The 18,725-nt window shown below is 39.7% G+C and overlaps 1 protein-coding gene across 5 annotated transcripts in view; it reads right to left on the reverse strand.

Moving 5' to 3' along the window:
- The window catches only part of CENPK (centromere protein K), a 49,087-nt gene that overhangs the window by 19,352 nt on the left and 11,010 nt on the right, over positions 1-18,725 (reverse strand). For all 5 annotated transcript variants that reach the window (XM_025388160.1, XM_025388163.1, XM_025388161.1 and 2 more), the window contains 2 exons: positions 18,130-18,202; positions 3,366-3,412 (listed from right to left, as the gene is read on the reverse strand). In XM_025388160.1, the coding sequence (XP_025243945.1) occupies positions 3,366-3,412; positions 18,130-18,202 (120 nt within the window). The remainder of the gene's footprint in view (positions 1-3,365; positions 3,413-18,129; positions 18,203-18,725) is intronic.

The following is an 18,725-nucleotide window of genomic DNA, read 5'->3' on the forward strand; positions in this document are numbered from 1 at the left end:
ACAACATTAAATCTTAAGGCCCAAGAATAATCTTTGGTTCGATGCTGTTTTCCAGGCCCACTAGTGAAGGTGGTTCTGCCCCTGCAGCTTTGCTGAGCAGGGATTTGGGGCTCCACAGCTCTGAGCATCCTTGTTCCCACAGCTTGGCAAAATGGCCCTCCAGCAGCTCTGTCTGTGCTTCACTCACAGTATCGCTGTGCCTGGGCACCATGGCTCTCCTGGGCTGATGTCATAAGCTGAAGGCTCTGCCAGGAGGCTCCTTCCTTTAAAACCCAGGTGGAACCAGCCATTACCCCTGGCTTCTGCATTCTGCACCCTGGAGGAGATATGATCCTCCAGAAGGGTGACCACTGCAGCCTCTGCCACATCTAGACACACGGAAGCTGCACCTGGGGCAACTGATGAACACAGTTTAAGTATAGGGAGCAGAGCCCACAGCATGAGTTCATGCTAGGCAGTACAGCTCAAGGTCCCACAGACTCCAGTAGCCCTTACATTGCATTCTTCCATTGTTTTGAACAACAGCTCCTGGCTTCAGTTGAGATAGCTGACTAATCTCCTTATCAGATGGTCATTTGGCCACACCCTTTAAGTTCTTTCCCAAACAGCCTTTCTCATTCTTTACAATATGGATAGGCTGACAATTTTTCAAACATTTAAATTCAGCTTCATTTTTTATTATCAATTTAAGTCATTTTTCTCTTCCCACATTTTACTATACACAAGTAAGAGAAGTCAAGCCATACCTTCAACACTTTTCTTAACTATCTCCTCAAAGATTCAACTTCATTCCTGTAAGTTCTATCTTTCACAAAACACTAGGGCAGGAATGCCATTCAGCCAAGCTCTTTGCCTCTTTATAACAAGAATGATATTTACTCCACTATGCAATAACATTGTGATACTGTAAAACATATATTTGGTCTTTACCCCTATTGTGGTATCTTTTTATGCATGAGTTCAGTGATGGCTGGGAGCCCCTCAGTAACATCAGGATGGGGGCGGGTCATAAAAAAAGACCAAAACCTGACTAGAGAGTTAGGACTTCCAGCACCGCCCCTCAAAACTCTGGTGAGGGGAGAAGAACTGAGAGTTAAGCTGGTCATCAACGGCAAATGATTTAATCAATCGTACCTACATAACGAAGCTTCCATAAAACCCCAAAAGAACTGGGTATGGGGAGCTTCTAGATAGCTGAACACAGGCAAGTTTCTGGAGAGTACCATGTCCAGAGATGGCATGGAAGCTCCATGTCCCTTCCACCATGACTTGCCCTACACATCTTTTCCATCTGGCTGTTCATCTGTATCTTTTTTTTTTTTTTTTTGAGACAGGGTTTTACTCTGTTGCCCAGGCTGGAAGGCAGTGATGCAACCATGGCTCACTGCAGCCTCAACCTCCCAGGCTCAAGCAATCCTCCCACCTCAGACTCCCAAGTGTCTGGGACTACAGGCACACACCACCACACACAAAAGATTTCTGTTTTTTGGTGTTTTTTTTTGTAGGGACAGGCTTTTGCCATATTGCCCAGGCTGGTCTTGAACACCTAGGCTCAAGTGACCCATCCTCTTCAGATTCCCAAAGTGCTGGGATTACAGGTATGAGCCAACATGCCCAGCCATGTATCCTCTGTAATACCTCTTACAACACATGAGTAAATGAAAGTAAGTTTATCTCTGAGTTCTGTGAGCTGCTCTGGCAAATTAATCAAACCTAAGGAGGAGGGGATCATGGAAACCCCTGATTTACAGTCAGTCAGAATACAGGCTACAATCTATTACTGGCAACTGGTATCTGAAACTAGGGTTAAGCATGTGGGACTGAGTGCCCAACCTGTGGGATCTGATGCTACCTCCAAGTAGATTGTGTCAGAACTGAAGTGAATTAAGAGGACACCCAACTGGTGTTTAGGAGAGAATCATCTTCTGAAGAATCTGCCAAAGAATTGGTTGCTGGTGAGGAGAATTCCCCACTCATTTTGGTAACAGAAGTGCTATGTTATACTGAGTGGTAAGGGAGACTAGGAAAAATATTTTGATTTTTTTCCTCTCTATCCTTGGAAACATGTTCTTTCTTTCCAGGTGAGACCTATCAAAATGGCCATTACTGTGCATATTTCTACCAACATTCTTTTCAGGACTATTCAAGTATTCTCAAAGAAAACTGAGGCTTTCTCTACAGCTCTCTTATAACCTCGGTTCCCACCAGAATCACCTTTAAAGGTCAGCTCACAGCAATGTAGGCCTTTGCACACATTCCGAAATTCTTCCAGCTACTACTGATTACCCAGTTCCAAAGATGTTTCCATATTTTTTGGTATTTGTTATAGTATCACTTCTACTTCTCAGTACCAACTTTCTGTCATAGTCCATTCAGTCTCCTATAACAAAATACCACAGACTGGGCAGCTTATAAAAACTAGAAATTTATTTCTCACAATTCTGTCAGCTAGGAAGTCCAAGATTCAATGTCTACTGAGGGCCCACGTCTTCATAGACAGTACATTCTAGTTGCGTCCTCACATGATGGAAGGGGAGGACATTGGTCTCTTCAGACATTTATAAGGGCATTAATTTCATTTACGAAGGTCCTACACCCAGGACCTAATCACCTCCCAAAGGTCTCACCTCCTAATATCATCAACTGGGGAATAGATTTCAACGTATGGATTTGGGGAGACATAAATATTTAGTCCACAGCAGAAGGAGAGATGCATGTATGGGGTCATTAAGCTATGTTTAATATTTTGCTTTTATTATGAAGTTTAATCAACTAAAAACTAGGTATGAGATTAACGTTTACACATAACCATTAACTTCAGTAATAGTTCTGATGCAAAAATCGAGTTCAAAATTCAAATCCTTAGGCCAGGTGTGGTGGCTCACGCCTGTAATCCCAGCATTTGGGAGGCCGAGGCGGGCGGATCACAAAGTCAGGAGTTCAAGATCAGCTTGGCCAACATGGTGAAACCCCGTCTCTACTAAAAATACAAAAATTAGCCAGGCATGGTGGCACGTGCCTGTAATCCTAGCTACTCGGGAGGCAGAGGTAGGAGAATCGCTTCACCCTGGGAGGTACAGGTTATAGTGAGCCAGGATTGTGCTAGTGCATTCCAGCCTGGGCAACAGAGCAAGACTCCGTCCCAAAAATAACATAACATAACATAACATAACATAACATAACATAACATAACATAACAAAACAAAACAAAATTCAAATATTATGTTCCATAAAACATAAATAAAAGCGGAAAATTTAATATGGTTTTAGAGTAGTTTCATCCTATTTCTTATGTTATGAACTTATCTAAAATAGATCTAGTTAGAAATTATTTGGGGTCACTACAAATTCATTGAGTGGCTTACCTCTTCTTTTCCTAATGTTATGAGAACATCTTCAGTCAAAGGAATTACTACAAAAACAAAACAAAGTCACACATCGTTAACTCTCAAAAATCAAGAATTTAATTTTGCAGTTTTCTAAGATAATTCTTTCCATATCTATTTACATAATATACAACTCTTTTCCCCCCAAGACAGAGTTTCCCTCTTGTCACCCAGGCTGCAGTGCAATGGCACGATTTGGCTCACTGCAACCTCCACTTTCCTGGTTCAAGCAATTCTCATGCCTCAGCCTCCTGAGTAGCTGGGATTGTAGGCATCCACCAACATGCCCAGCTCATTTTTGCATTTTTAGTAGAGATGAGGTTTCACCATGTTGGCCAAGCCAGTCTTGAACTCCTGACCTCGAGTGATCCACCTGCCTTGATAATACACAACTTTTTATGAAATGTGTGTAGTTTTCATTTTATTTATGTTTAACATCTTTGCACATATAGCCAACTACATACAACTTTAGATAAATTCGATCCTATTTATGTACCATTTAGTGCTTTTTTCTTCTTTTGTTCTTCAAACCCTCAAAAGCAAAGCTAATAATCTATAGTGTGTTCCTCAAATACCTTCCCTGCAGTCATGTATCCTATGTACACATATGTAACATACATATACATACACTTAAAAGGGTTATTTTTATCATCATTGGTTTTATAAGAATGGGATCATATCATACATATTATATTCATCTTACTTTCACTCAATAAAGCCCCCAGGAAAACCTAGACTTATATAGGTCTAATTCATAACTTTTAATGGCTGCATGATATTCCAAAATGAATATACCATAATATACTGAGTGATTTCCCTATTGATTGAACACTTTGATTTTAGACTAACTTTGTGTCTAGTCTCTAACCATAACAAACAAGGATGCAGTAAGCAGACTTTTTTATATATGTTTTTATGTACTGGTGCTCTCATTTCTATAGAACAGAGTCTCAGAAATGAAATTTCGGAGAATGAAATATGCATTTTGAATCTGAGTCAAGAATGTCAGCTTCCTTTCTAAAGACATTCCCATGAACTATGAAGAAAAAACAGCAAGAAACATTAAAAACTCTTCTAAAATTTTTGCCAGCCTGATGAGTAGAAACAAATGTGTAATTTTGTATAGCAAATTTTAATGTGTTCAATCCTTACACTAGAAATTTTCCTTTCCTAATGAAGTGCTATTTGAAACTTCTCAAATGATAGGCTACTGAAAACTTTCAAAGATATCTGCTATTCTAGAAAGCCTTCTAACAGGAAAGAACTTTCTACATGTGCTTCATAGACAGGTTTGTATTAGAATATTTACAGTGTCTGGGAAGGGCTTGCTCTCTGCTTCCAAGATGGTGTCTTCTTGCTGAGTCCTCACATAGTGGAAGGCAAAAGGGGGAAAAAAAGACTAGACACTCCCTTCAACCTCCATAAGAAGCTCACTAATCACATCCTAAAGACCCCACCTTTTAACACTATCATACTGGTGATTAAGTTTTAACATGAATTTCGCTGGACATATTTAGGCCATAGCAGACAGCTATTATCAAAAAAACAGAAAGTAACAAGTGTTGACAAGGATGTTGAGAAATTGAAACCATGTGCACTGTTGGTGAGATTGTAATATGGTGCAACCATTATGGAAAATAGTATGGTGGTTCCTCAAAAAACTTAAAATAGAACTATCATATGATCTACTAATTTTATTTCTGGTAGACATCCAAAATAATTGAAAGCAGGGCCTCAAAGAGATAACTGCACATCCATGTTCATAGCAGCACTCACATTCACAGTAATGAAATGATGAAAGCAACCCAAGTTTCTGCTGACAGATGAATAGATAAACAAACTGTGCTATATACATGCAATGGAATACTATTCAGCCTTTAAAAAGGAAGGAAATTCTAACGTGCTACAACATGGAAGACCTTTGAGGACATTACACTAAGTAAAATAAGCCACCCACAAAAACACAAATACTATATGATTCCATTATATAAGGTATCTAAACTAATTAAATTAATAGAAAGTAGAATTGAGGTTGCCAGGGCTGGGGGAAGATGGAAAAGGAGAGTTGCTGCTTAATGTGTTTAGAGTTTCAGATTTGCAAGATGAAAAAGTTCTGAAGATAACACCGCACAAAAATGTGAATGTACTTAACACTACTGTGAACTATACACTTAAAAATGGTTAAAATTGTAAAGTTTATATTTTACCACAACTAAAAAATTTTCTTTAAAGAAAACCTTGGGGACTTGGGTAACTGTAACAAAAGGTCTAACATTCATGTTACTGAAATTCCAGGAAAGGAGAAAGAAGGTGGTGGGAGTTGCTAAAAAAAATACATCAAATGAGAGCTAAAAAGTTCTCAAATTCTGTAAAAGACATAAATCTACATATTCAAGAATCTGAGTGACTCCTAAGTAAGATAAAGCCAAAGAAAGCCAGGCCAAGATACATAACTATTCTTCTAAAAGCTGAAGACAAAGAAAAAGTCCCCAAAGCAGACACACACACACACACACACACACACACACACAAAGCCTTTTCTATAAAGCAAAGCCCATCAGAATGACAGCACATTTCTCATCAGTACCAAGGGAGGCAGAGGTAAGTGGCACAACATTTTTAAGTTCCTAAAGAAAACAACCCTGAATTGCATATCCAGTGAAAATATCCTTCAGGAATGAAGGAGAAATCAAGAAATTCTCCGATAAAGAAAAACTAAGAATATTTGTTGTCAGCAGATCAACTCTAAAAGAACGGCTCAAGAAAGTTCTTGAAACAGAAACAATAAAAGGAATGTCAGAAGATCAGGAAGAAAGAACAAACAATAGAAAGAACAAAAACATAGACTAAAGCTACCATAAATCCCAGTCACAAGGAAATAAATTCTGCCAACAACTTCAGTAAGCTTGGAAATGGATCCCTCCTTAAGCCTTTGAGGAAAATCTATCATTGCAGCCATGAAATTCCTAAGCAGAGGATCCAGTTAAGCTATGTCCAGACTCCTACCGGCAGAAACCGTGAAACAGTAAATGTCCTCAGACCCCTGACCTACAGAAATTATGAGATAATAAATGTATGTTATATAAAGCCATTCCAAAAAAGCCTAAAACAAGATTGAGAAATGTTGGTAACTGTAGAATCTGGTCTCTGAGTTTACTGCAGCTAACTATATATATATTTTTTAACTTTTCTTTAAGTTTGAAAACTTCTATCATTGCCCGGGTGGGGGAAACCCATTGTGGTCAAGAGATTAAAAAAAGTCTATTATAATAATCTAATGGACTGGTGATGAAAACCCAAAGAAAATCTGTGACAGTAGGACTCGATACTTAGTAACTAGCTATATGTTCTAGTTCTAATGTTTTTGTTCAATTTTTTTTCTCCCCCTCGGGTGATCCACCAGCCCTGGCCTCCCAAAGTGCTGGGATTGCAGACGTGAGCCACCACGCCCAACTATTCTAATTTTAACAAATGTGCTATATGTGCAAAATGAAAAAGGAAGAATCTAGGAGGACTCTTAAATTGGTAACTGATCAAATATGCTCCATTCAATGAATGAGGAAACAGAAAAGGTCAGTTTATGAATCTGAGGTGTCTATGAAATATTTTGGAAAAGACGCCTAGGAGTACAAAGATACTTGAGTCTGATATTGCAGAGAAGTCTGGTTTAAATATATAGATTTGTAAGTTGTGATTGGTTGATGTGCTCCCACCCCCAAATTCCTATGTTGACATCCTAATTCTCAATAGCTTTGAATATGATGGCATTTGAAATTGGGTATTTCAAGAGGTAATTAAGTTAAAATTAGGTTATTAGGGTTGGCCCTAATCCAATAAGACTGGTGTCCTTATAAAACGAGGAGATTAAGACACAGAAGGAAGACCATGTGAAGACACAGGAAGATGGGACATCTGCAAGCCAAGGGGAGAGGCCTCAGAAGAAATCAACCTACTGACACCTTGATCTTTAACTTGTATTTTCGAGAATTGTGAGAAAATTAATTTCTGTTGTTTAAGCCACCTAATCCATAGTGTTATGATAGCTCTAGTATACTAATATGGAAGTTATTATTATAGATATAACACATAAAAACAGGAGATGAAGATATAATGCTGATATAGCATATAGGGTCCTCTGGAGAATATGAACATTCAGCAGTTATTATTATAGATATAACACATAAAAATACGAGCAGAAGATATAATGCTGGTATAGCTTATAGAGTTCTCTGGAGAACTTGAACATTTTAATATTTGAGGCTGGGCATGGTGGCTCACACACATGTAATCCCAACACTTTGGGAGGCTGATGCAAGAGGATCACCTGAGGTCAGGAGTTCGAGATCAGCCTGGTCAACATGGCAAAATCCCGTCTCTACTACAAATGTAAAAATTAGCCAGGCATGGTGGCAGGCACCTGTAATCCCAGCTACTTGGGAGGCTGAGGCACAAGAACTGCTTGAACCTGGAAGGCAGAGGTTGCAGTGAGCTGAGGTTGCACCACTGCACTCCAGCCTGGGTGACAGAGTAAGACTGTCTCAAAAAAAAAAAAAAACAAAAAAAACCAAAATTTCAGTATGAGCAGTTTTTGAGATGCTTACTACTGAAAAGGCAGTAAGACATACGGTTGAAGGCAAATTAAAATCACAATTGTTTAATACTACACACCTATCAGAAATGCTCAAATGAATGACTAACAGGTAGTAGTACCGATGTGGAAAAATGGTTGACATTGGCATGAAGACAGTCATTAAAGCAAGAATATGGATAAAATTGTATAGGAAGAGAATGAGGAGAAAACAGCTGAAGACTGCTCCTAGCGGAATTTCAATTAATTGGGAAAGAGAATGATAAGCCTACAAAGAAGACTAAGAAGGGAAGCATGGGGTGTAGGACAGTTAAAGGAAAGAAAACAGAGTGGGAGAAGAAAGAAGCAGGGAGACGTATAGAAAAAGAGGGTACAATCCGAATAGAATACCAAATGCAGGGATACTTTGGAGATAGTCCAAGTTTGGTTCTAGACCACCAACACTAAAGCAAATATCACAACAAAACGAGTCACACAAATCTTTTGTTTTCCCAGCACATATAAAAGTTTTGTTTACATTATACTGTAGCGTATTAAATTATGCATTAGCATTATTTCTAAAAATGTACATACCTTATTTTAAAAACATCTTATTGCTAAAAAATGCTAACTGAGATGCCTAATCTGAGCCTTTGGTGAGTTGTAATTTTTTGCTGGTGGAAGGTCTTATCTCAGTGTTCATGGCTGATGACTGATCAGGTTAGTGGCTGCTGAAGGTTGGGGTGGCTGTGGCCATTTCTTAAAATAGGACAACAATGAAGTTTGCCACACTGATTGACTCTTCCTTTCACAAAAAGATTTCTCGGTGGCATGAGATGCTGTTTGATAGCATTTTACGGACAGCAGAACTTCTTTCAAAATTAGTCACTACTCTCAAACCCTGACACTGCCTTACCAACAAAGTTTATGTAATATTATAAATCTTTTGTTGTTATTTCAACCGTGTTCAAAGCATCTTCAATGGGAGTAGATTCCGTCTCAAGAAACCACTTTTTTTGCTCATCCATGGGAAGCAACTCCTCATCTGTTCAAGTTTTATCACGAGATTGCAGTGATTCAGTCACATCTTCAGACTCCACTTCTAATTCGAGTTAGATACTTCTACCACATTTGTAGTTACTTGAACCCCTCAGAGTCATCCATAAGGGTTAGAACCAACCTCTTGCACACTCCTGTTAATGTTGTTATTTTGACCTCCTTCCATAAATCACGCATGTTCTTAATGGCATCTAGAATGGTGAATACTTTCCAGAAGGTTTCAATGTATTTTGGCCCAGATCCATCAGAGGACTTATGACCGCTATAGCCTTACAAAGTGTATTTCTTAAATAATAAGACTTCAGTTGAGATGGCTTCTTGGTCCCGTGACTGCAGAACAGATGTTGCATCAACAGACATGAAAACATTAAATTCCTTGTACATCACCATCACAGCTCTTGAGTGAAGAGATGGTGAGCAGTAATATTTTGAAAGGAATCTTTTTCTTTTTTTTCCTGAGCAGTAGGTCTCAACAGTGGGCTTAAACTGTTCAGTAAACCATGCTATAAACAGGTGTAGTGTCATCCAGGCTTTACTGTTCCATTTACAATGCACAGGCAGAGTAGATTTGGTATAATTCTCAAGGGCCCTAGGATTACTGGAATGATAAATGAGTGTTGGTTTTAACTCAGGGTCACCAGCTGCACTAGTCCTTATCAAGAGAGTCAACCTATCCTTTTGAAGCTTTGGAGTCAGGCATCGACTTCTCCTCTCTACCTATGAGAGTCCTAGAAGGCATCTTCTTCCAATAGAAGGCTGTTCTGACTACATTGAAAATTTGCTATTTAGCATAGCTGCCTTCAAGTATCTTAGCCAGATCTTCTGGATAACTTGTTGGGGCTTCTGCCTCAGTACTTGCTGCTTCCCCTTGCACTTTTATGTTATGGAGATGGCTTCTTTCCTTAAACCTCATGAACCAACCTCTGCTAGCTTCACACTTTTCTTGTGCAGCTTCCTCATCTCTCTCAGCCTTTGTAGAATTGAAAAGAGCGAGGGCTTTGTTGTGGATTAGGCTTTGGCTTAAGGAATGATATGGCTGGTTTGATCATTTAAGTAGACCACTAAAACTTTCTCTGTAACAGCAATAAGGCTGTTCTGCTTTCTCATAATTTGTGTGTTCACTAGAGCAACACTTACAATTTCCTTTAAAATTTTTTCCTGCACTTTGGGAGGCCGAGGCAGGTGGACCACGAGGCCAGGAGATCAAGACCATCCTGGCCAACATGGTGAAACCCTGTCTCTAATAAAAAAGTACAAAAATTAGGTGGGTGTGGTAGCATGCGCCTATAATCCCAGCTACTTGGGACGCTGATGCAGGAGAATAGCTTGAACCCAGGAGGCAGAGACTGCACTGAGCTGAGATCACACCACTGCACTCCGGCCGGGCAACAGAGCGAGACTCCATCTCAAAAAAAACAAAAAATTTTCCTTTCCATTCACAACTTGGCTAACTGGCGCCAGAGCCTAGTGGCTGGCCTATCTTGGCTTCCGACATGCCTTCCTCATGAAACTTAATCATTTCTAGCTTTTAATTTAAAGTTATCGATGTGCAATTCTTCTTTTCACTTAAAAACTTAGAAACAATTGGAGGGTTATTAATTGGCCTAATTTCAATATTATGGTGTTTTAAGGAAAAGGGCGGGCCAAGGAGAGGGAGAGAGATGGGGAAACAACTGGTCAGTGGAGCAGTCAGAATACACACAACATTTACTAATTAAATTTACTATCTTATACAGGTGCAGCTTGTGGTTCCTCAAAACAATTAAAATAGTAAGATCAAAAACCACTGATCACAGATTCCCTCTAACAGATGTAATAATAACTTAAAAGTCTGAAATATTGAGAGATTACCAAAACGTGACACAAGTTCACTACAAACTGAATTTATTAAACATACGGTATCTGCAAAGTGCAATAGTGAGGTGCAATAAAATGAGGTGTGCCTGTATAGAAATATGTTGCATAGAGAAACTTAAGCTTTCATAATAAAAAAAAAAAAAAGATGTACTAGTTGAGTATCACAATTATAAATTTTTATGCTGTCTTCTATTCCCTAACTGAAGACAAAAATATAGTTGGCACCAGTTGGACAAGACACAAGAAACCATATAAACCATGTGGCCCTTTTGTGTAAGTATCTAAAATAAATTAACTTTATAGCTTCTCTCTTCCACTAGGTAAATCTCATTCATTCAGAAACAATTTACTGGCAAGCCTGTAAGCCAAGGGAGGAGGATCCCTTGAGTCCAGGAGTGCAAGACCAGCCTGGGTAACAGGGTAAAGCCCCATCTTTACAAAAAAATAAGAAAATTAACCACTAACCAGGCATGGTGGTACACACTTGCAGTCCTAGCTACTCAGGAGGCTGAGGTGGGAGGATCACTTGAACCCAGGAGATCGGGGCTACAGTGAGCCATGCTTGTGCCACTGCACTCCAGCCTGAGCAACACGATGAGACCCTGTCTTAAAAAAAAAAAAACCTCTTCTAGGGGGGCAGACAAGATGGCAGAATAGGAACAGCTCCAGCCTCCAGCTCCCACCGTCAGCGAGAGAGAAGACAGGTGATTTCTGCATTTTCAACTGAGGTACCAGGTTCATCTCAGTGGGGCATGTCAGACAGTCAGTGCTGCTCAGCGGGTGCAGCCCGACCAGAGAGAGCTGAAGCAGGGTGAGCCATGCCCTCACCTGGGAAGTGCAAGGGGGAAGGGAATTCCTTTTCCTAGCCAAGGGAAACTGAGACACACGACACCTGGAAAATCGGGTAACTCCCACCTTAATACTGTGCTTTACCAAGGGTCTTAGCAAACAGCACACCAGGAGATTAGATCCCACACCTGGCCCGGAGGGTCCCACGCCCACGGAGCCTCCCTCATTGCCAGCACAGCAGTATGAGATCTAACTGCAAGGCGGCAGCGAGGCTGGGGGAGGGGCGCCCGCCATTGCTGAGGCTTAAGTAGGTAAACAAACCTGCGGGAAGCTCGAATTGGGTGGAGCCCACCCCAGCTCAAGGAGGCCTGCCTGTCTCTGTAGACTCCACCTCTGGGGACAGGGCATAGCTAAACAAAAGGCAGCAGAAACCTCTGCAGATGTAAACGACCCTGTCTGACAGCTTTGAAGAGAACAGTGGTTCTCCCAGCACAGAGGTTGAGATCTGAGAATGGACAGACTGCCTGCTCAAGTGGGTCCCTGACCCCTGAGTAGCCTAACTGGGAGACACCACCCACTAGGTGCAGACCGACACCTCACACCTCACATGGCTGAGTACACCCCTGAGACGAAGCTTCCAGAGCAAGAATCAGACAGCAACACTTGCTGTTTAGCAATATTTTATCTTCTGCAGCCTCCGCTGCTGATACCCAGGCAAACAGGGTCTGGAGTGGACCTCAAGCAAACTCCCACAGATGTGCAGCTGCGGGTCCTGACTGTTAGAAGGAAAACTAACGAACGGAAAGGACACCCACACCAAAACCCCACCAGTACGTCACCAACATCAAAGACCAAAGGCAGACAAAACCACAAAGATGGGGAAAAAGCAGTGCAGAAAAGCTGGAAATTCAAAAAATCAGAGCGCATCTCCCCCTCCAAAGGAACGCTGCTCATTGCCAGCCACAGAACAAAGCTGGACGGAAAATGACTTTGACGAGTTGAGAGAAGAAGGCTTCAGTTGATCAAACTTCTCAGAGCTAAAGGAGGAACTACGTAACCAGCGCAAAGAAACTAAACGCCTTGAAAAAAGAATGGATGAATGGATAACTAGAATAATCAATGCAGAGAACACCTTAAAGAACTGATAGAGATAAAAACCATGACACGAGAACTACGTGACAAATGCACAAGCTTCAGTAACTGACTCGATCAATTGGAAGAAAGAGTATCAGCGATTGAACATCAAATGAATAAAATGAAGTGAGAGGAGAAGTGTAGAGAAAAAAGAGTAAAAAAGTACCAGAAATTAACAAAGCCTCCAAGACGCATGGGATAATGTGAAAAGACCAAATCTGCGTCTGATTGGTGTGTGTGAAAGTGACGGGGAAAACGGAACCAAGTTGGAAAACACTCTGTAGGATATCATCCAGGAGAACTTCCCCAACCTAGTAAGGCAGGCCAACATTCAAATTCAGGAAATACAGAGAATGCCACAAAAATACTCCTCGAGAAGAGCAACTCCAAGACACATAATTGTCAGATTCACCAAAGTTGAAATGAGGGAAAAAATGTTAAGGGCAGCCAGAGAGAAAGGTGTCCCAGAGATTCTGCTATGTTGTGTCTTTGTTCTCATTGGTTTCAAAGAACATCTTTATTTCTGCCTTCATTTCGTTATGTACCCAGTAGTCATTCAGGAACAGGTTGTTCAGTGTCCATGTAGTTGAATGGTTTTGAAGGGAACCCCATCAGAATAACAGCAGATCTCTCAGCAGAAACTCTCCAAGCCAGAAGAGAGTGGGGGCCAATATTCAACATTCTTAAAGAAAAGAATTTTAAACCCAGAATTTCATAGCCAGCCAAACTAAGCTTCATAAGTGAAAGAGAAATAAAATCCTTTACAGACAAGCAAATGCTTAGAGATTTTGTCTCCACCAGGCCTGCCCTACAAGAGACTCTGAAAGAAGCACTAAACATGGAAAGGAACAACAGGTACCAGTCATTGCAAAAACATGCCAAAATGTAAAGACCATCAATGCTAGGAAGGAACTGCATCAACTAACGAGCAAAATAACCAGCTAATATCATAATGACAGGATCAAGTTCACACATAACAATAATAACCTTAAATATAAAGGGACTAAATGGTCCAATTAAAAGATACAGACTGGCAAACTGGATAAAGAGTCAAGACCCATCAGTTTCCTGTATTGAGGAGACCCATCTTACATGCAGAGACACACGTAGACTCAAAATAAAGGGATGGAGGAAGATCTACCAAGCAAATGGAAAACAAACAAAAGTAGGGGTTGCAATCCTAGTCTCTGATAAAACAGACTTTAAACCAGCAAAGATCAAAAGAGACAAAGAAGGCCATTACATAATGGTAAAGGGATCAATTCATCGGGAAGAGCTAACTATCCTAAATATATATGCACCCAATACAGGAGCACCCAGATTCATAAAGCAAGTCCTTAGAGACTTACAAAGAGACTTAGACTCCCATACAATAATAATGGGAGACTTCAACACCCCACTGTCAACATTAGACAGATCAACGAGACAGAAAGTTAACAAGGATATCCAGGAATTGAACTCAACTCTGCACCAAGAGGACCTAATAGACATCTACAGAACTCTCCACCCCAAATCAACAGAATATACATTCTTCTCAGCACCACGTCGCACTTATTCTAAAATTGACCACATAGTTGGAAGTAAAGCACTCCTCAGCAAATGTACAAGAACAGAAATTATAACAAACTGTCTCTCAGACCACAGTGCAATCAAACTAGAACTCAGGACTAAGAAACTCAATCAAAACCATTCAACTACATGGACACTGAACAACCTGCTCCTGAATGACTACTGGGTACATAACGAAATGAAGGCAGAAATAAAGATGTTCTTTGAAACCAATGAGAACAAAGACACAACATAGCAGAATCTCTGGGACACATTTAAAACAGTGTGTAGAGGGAAATTTATAGCACTAAATGCCCACAAGAGAAAGCAGGAAAGATCTAAAATTGACACCCTAACATCACAATTAAAAGAACTAGAGAAGCAAGAGCAAACACATTCAAAAGTTAGCAGAAGACAAGAAATAACTAAGATCAGAGCAGAACTGAAGGAGATAGAGACATAAAAAACCCTCCAAAAAAAGCAATGAATCCAGGAGCTGGTTTTTGGAAAAGATCAACAAAATTGATAGACCGCTAGCAAGACTAATAAAGAAGAAAAGAGATAAGAATCAAATAGACGCAATAAAAAATGATAAAGGGGATATCACCACCGACCCCACAGAAATACAAACTACCGTCAGAGAATACTGTAAACACCTCTACGCAAATAAACTAGAAAACCTAGAAGAAATGGATAATTTCCTGGACACTCACACTCTCCCAAGACTAAACCAGGAAGAAGCTGAATCCCTGAATAGACCAATAGCAGGCTCTGAAATTGAGGCAATAATTAATAGACTACCAATCAAAAAAAGTCCAGGACCACACCGATTCACAGCCGAATTCTACCAGAGGGAAAAGGAGGAGCTGGTACCATTCCTTCTGAAACTATTCCAATCAATAGAAAAAGAGGGAATCCTCCCTAACTCATTTGATGAGGCCAACATCATCCTGATACCAAAGCCTGGCAGAGACACAACAAAAAAAAAGAATTTTAGACCAATATCCCTGATGAACATCGATGCAAAAATCCTCAATAAAATACTGGCAAACCGAATCCAGCAGCACATCAAAAAGCTTATCCACCATGATCAAGTGGGCTTCATCCCTGGGATGCAAGGCTGGTTCAACATATGCAAATCAATAAACATAATCCAGCACAGAAACAGAACCAAAGACAAAAACCACATGATTATCTCAACAAATGCAGAAAAGGCCTTTGACAAAATTCAACAGCCCTTCATGCTAAAAACTCTCAATAAATTCGGTATTGATGGAACGTATCTCAAAATAATAAGAGCTATTTATGAAAACCCACAGCCAATATCATACTGAATGGAGAAAAACTGGAAGCATTCCCTTTGAAAACTGGCACAAGACAGGGATGCCCTCTCTCACCACTCCTATTCAACATAGTGTTGGACGTTCTGGCTAGGGCAATCAGGCAAGAGAAAGAAATCAAGGGTATTCAGTTAGGAAAAGAAGTCGTCAAATTGTCCCTGTTTGCAGATGACATGATTGTATATTTAGAAAACCCCATTGTCTCAGCCCAAAATCTCCTTATCCGGATAAGCAACTTCAGCAGTCTCAGGATACAAAATCAATGTGCAAAAATCACAAGCATTCTTAAACACCAGTAACAGACAAACAGAGAGCCAAATCATGAATGAACTCCCATCCACAATAGCTTCAAAGAGAAGAAAATACCTAGGAATCCAACTTACAAGGGATGTAAAGGACCTCTTCAAGAACTGCAAACCACTGCTCAGTGAAATAAAAGAGGACACAAACAAATGGAAGAATATACCATGCTCATGGATAGGAAGAATCAATATTGTGAAAATGGCCATATTGCCCAAGGTAATTTATAGATTCAATGCCATCCCCATTAAGCTACCAATGACTTTCTTCACAGAATTGGTAAAAACTGCTTTAAAGTTCATATGGAACCAAAAAAGACCCCACATGGCCAGGACAATCCTAAGCCAAAAGAACAAAGCTGGAGGCATCACACTACCTGACTTCAAACTATACCGCAAGGCTACAGTAACCAAAACAGCATGGTACTGGTACCAAAACAGAGATATAGACCAATGGAACAGAACAGAGCCCTCAGAAATAATACCACACATCTACAGCCATCTGATCTTTGACAAACCTGACAAAAACAAGAAACAGGCGAAAGGATTCCCTATTTAATAAACGGTGCTGGGAAAATTGGCTAGCCATAAGTAGAAAGCTGAAACTGGATCCTTTCCTTACTCCTTATACAAAAATTTATTCAAGATGAATTACAGACTTAAATGTTCGACCTAAAACCATAAAAATCCTAGAAGAAAACCTAGGTAATACCATTCAGGACATAGGCATGGGCAAGGGCTTCATGTCTAAAACACCAAAAGCAATGGCAACAAAAGCCAAAATTGACAAATGGGATCTAATTAAAACTAAAGAGCTTCTGCACAGCAAAAGAAACTACCATCAGAGTGAACAGGCAACCTACAGAATGGGAGAAAATTTTTGCAATCTACTCATCTGACAAAGGACTAATAGACAGAACCTACAAAGAACTCCAACAAATTTAAAAGAAAAAAACAACCCCATCAAAAAGTGGGCAAAGGATATGAACAGACACTTCTCAAAAGAAGACATTCATACAGCCAACAGACACATGAAAAAATGCTCATCATCACTCGCTATCAGAGAAATGCAAGTCGAAATCACAATGAGATAACATCTCACAGCAGTTAGAATGGTAATCATTTAAAAAATCAGGAACCAACAGGTGCTGGAAAGGATGTGGAGAAACAGGAACACTTTTACACTGTTGGTGGGACTGTAAACTAGTTCAACCACAGTGGAAAACAGTGTGGCGATTCCTCAAGGATTTAGAACTAGAAATACCATTTGACCCAGTTATCCCATTACTGGGGATATACCCGAAGGATTATAAATCATGCTGCTATAAAGACACATGCACACGTATGTTTATTGCAGCACTATTCACAATAGCAAAGACTTGGAATCAGCCCAAATGTCCATCAGTGACAGACTGGATTAAGAAAATGTGGCACACATATATCATGGAATATTATGCAGCCATAAAAAAGGATGAGCTCGAGTCCTTTGTAAGTACATGGATGCAGCTGGAAACCATCATTCTCAGCAAACTATCACAAGAACAGAAAACCAAACATCACATGTTCTCTCTCATAGGTGAGAATTGAACAGTGAGATCACTTGGACACAGGAAGGGGAACATCACACACCAGGACCTATTGTGGGGATGGGGGAGGAGGGAGGGATAGTATTAGGAGATATACCTAATGTAAATGATGAGTTAACGGGTGCAGCACACCAACATGGCACATGTATACATATGTTACAAACCTGCACGTTGTGCACATGTACTCTAGAACTTAAAGTATAATAATAAAAAAAAAAAAAAAAAAAAAGAACAACACTCTCAGATTACTGGGAAGAAAAAAACAATTTACCATTTCTAGTGAGCATAAGGCAGTCTAAGTGTCTATGAGGATAACATAATGGATATAATAACGCCTCCATAATCAAGCTTATTATAATCTAATGTAAGATATGTTTATCAATAACAACAAAAGCAGCACAAAATAATTTATAGAAAGAAAAAAAATAAGCGGCTTCTCAGTATCACTGAAATTTGGGCGATGTCAGAAAGGCCAAATGGATCTTGTAATTTTTCTTACAATTATTAAATTAATTTGTCATTAATAGGCTTACAAAAAATTCAAATTTAAAATAAGAATCTTACTTTCAGGTGTTTTTTTCTGCCATTGACTGAGTTCAGCGGTTAAACATTTTACCTGCATAATTAATAATGATAGCTACAAAAGAAGAAAACAAAGTCATATTCTGTGGACTATTCATAGCTATACATAGATGAAAATATAAACATTCTTAATACTTTAATACTCTGCAAGGGGTTGGCATTCCTAACTCTCATGCTGCTCGAGGCAATTTTAATTTTTAATCTGTTTCACTGATCCACTGATCTATTCCTAAAGCAATTCCATAATTCTGATTATTATAATGAATATCTTAGTCCTTTTTGTAGGCCAAGAGTAAAATCAATTCAGATTCAACACATATAGTAATATATCTGTGACTATTATACCTAACACAAAGTTAGCAGTTTGTTCTAATATTTTTTTTTTTTTTTTTGAGACAGTCTTGCTCTTTCACCCAGGCTGGAGTGTAATGGCGCAATCTCAACTCACTGCAACCTCAGTCTCCTGGGTTCAACTGATTCTCGTGCCTCAGCCTCCTGAGTAGCTGGGATCATATGACCACACCACCAAGACCAGCTAATTTTTTTGCATTTTGGTAATGACGGGGTTTTGCCATGTA

The sequence above is a fragment of the Theropithecus gelada genome, chromosome 6, assembly GCF_003255815.1.
Source record: "Theropithecus gelada isolate Dixy chromosome 6, Tgel_1.0, whole genome shotgun sequence".
Taxonomy (NCBI): Eukaryota; Metazoa; Chordata; class Mammalia; order Primates; family Cercopithecidae; genus Theropithecus; species Theropithecus gelada.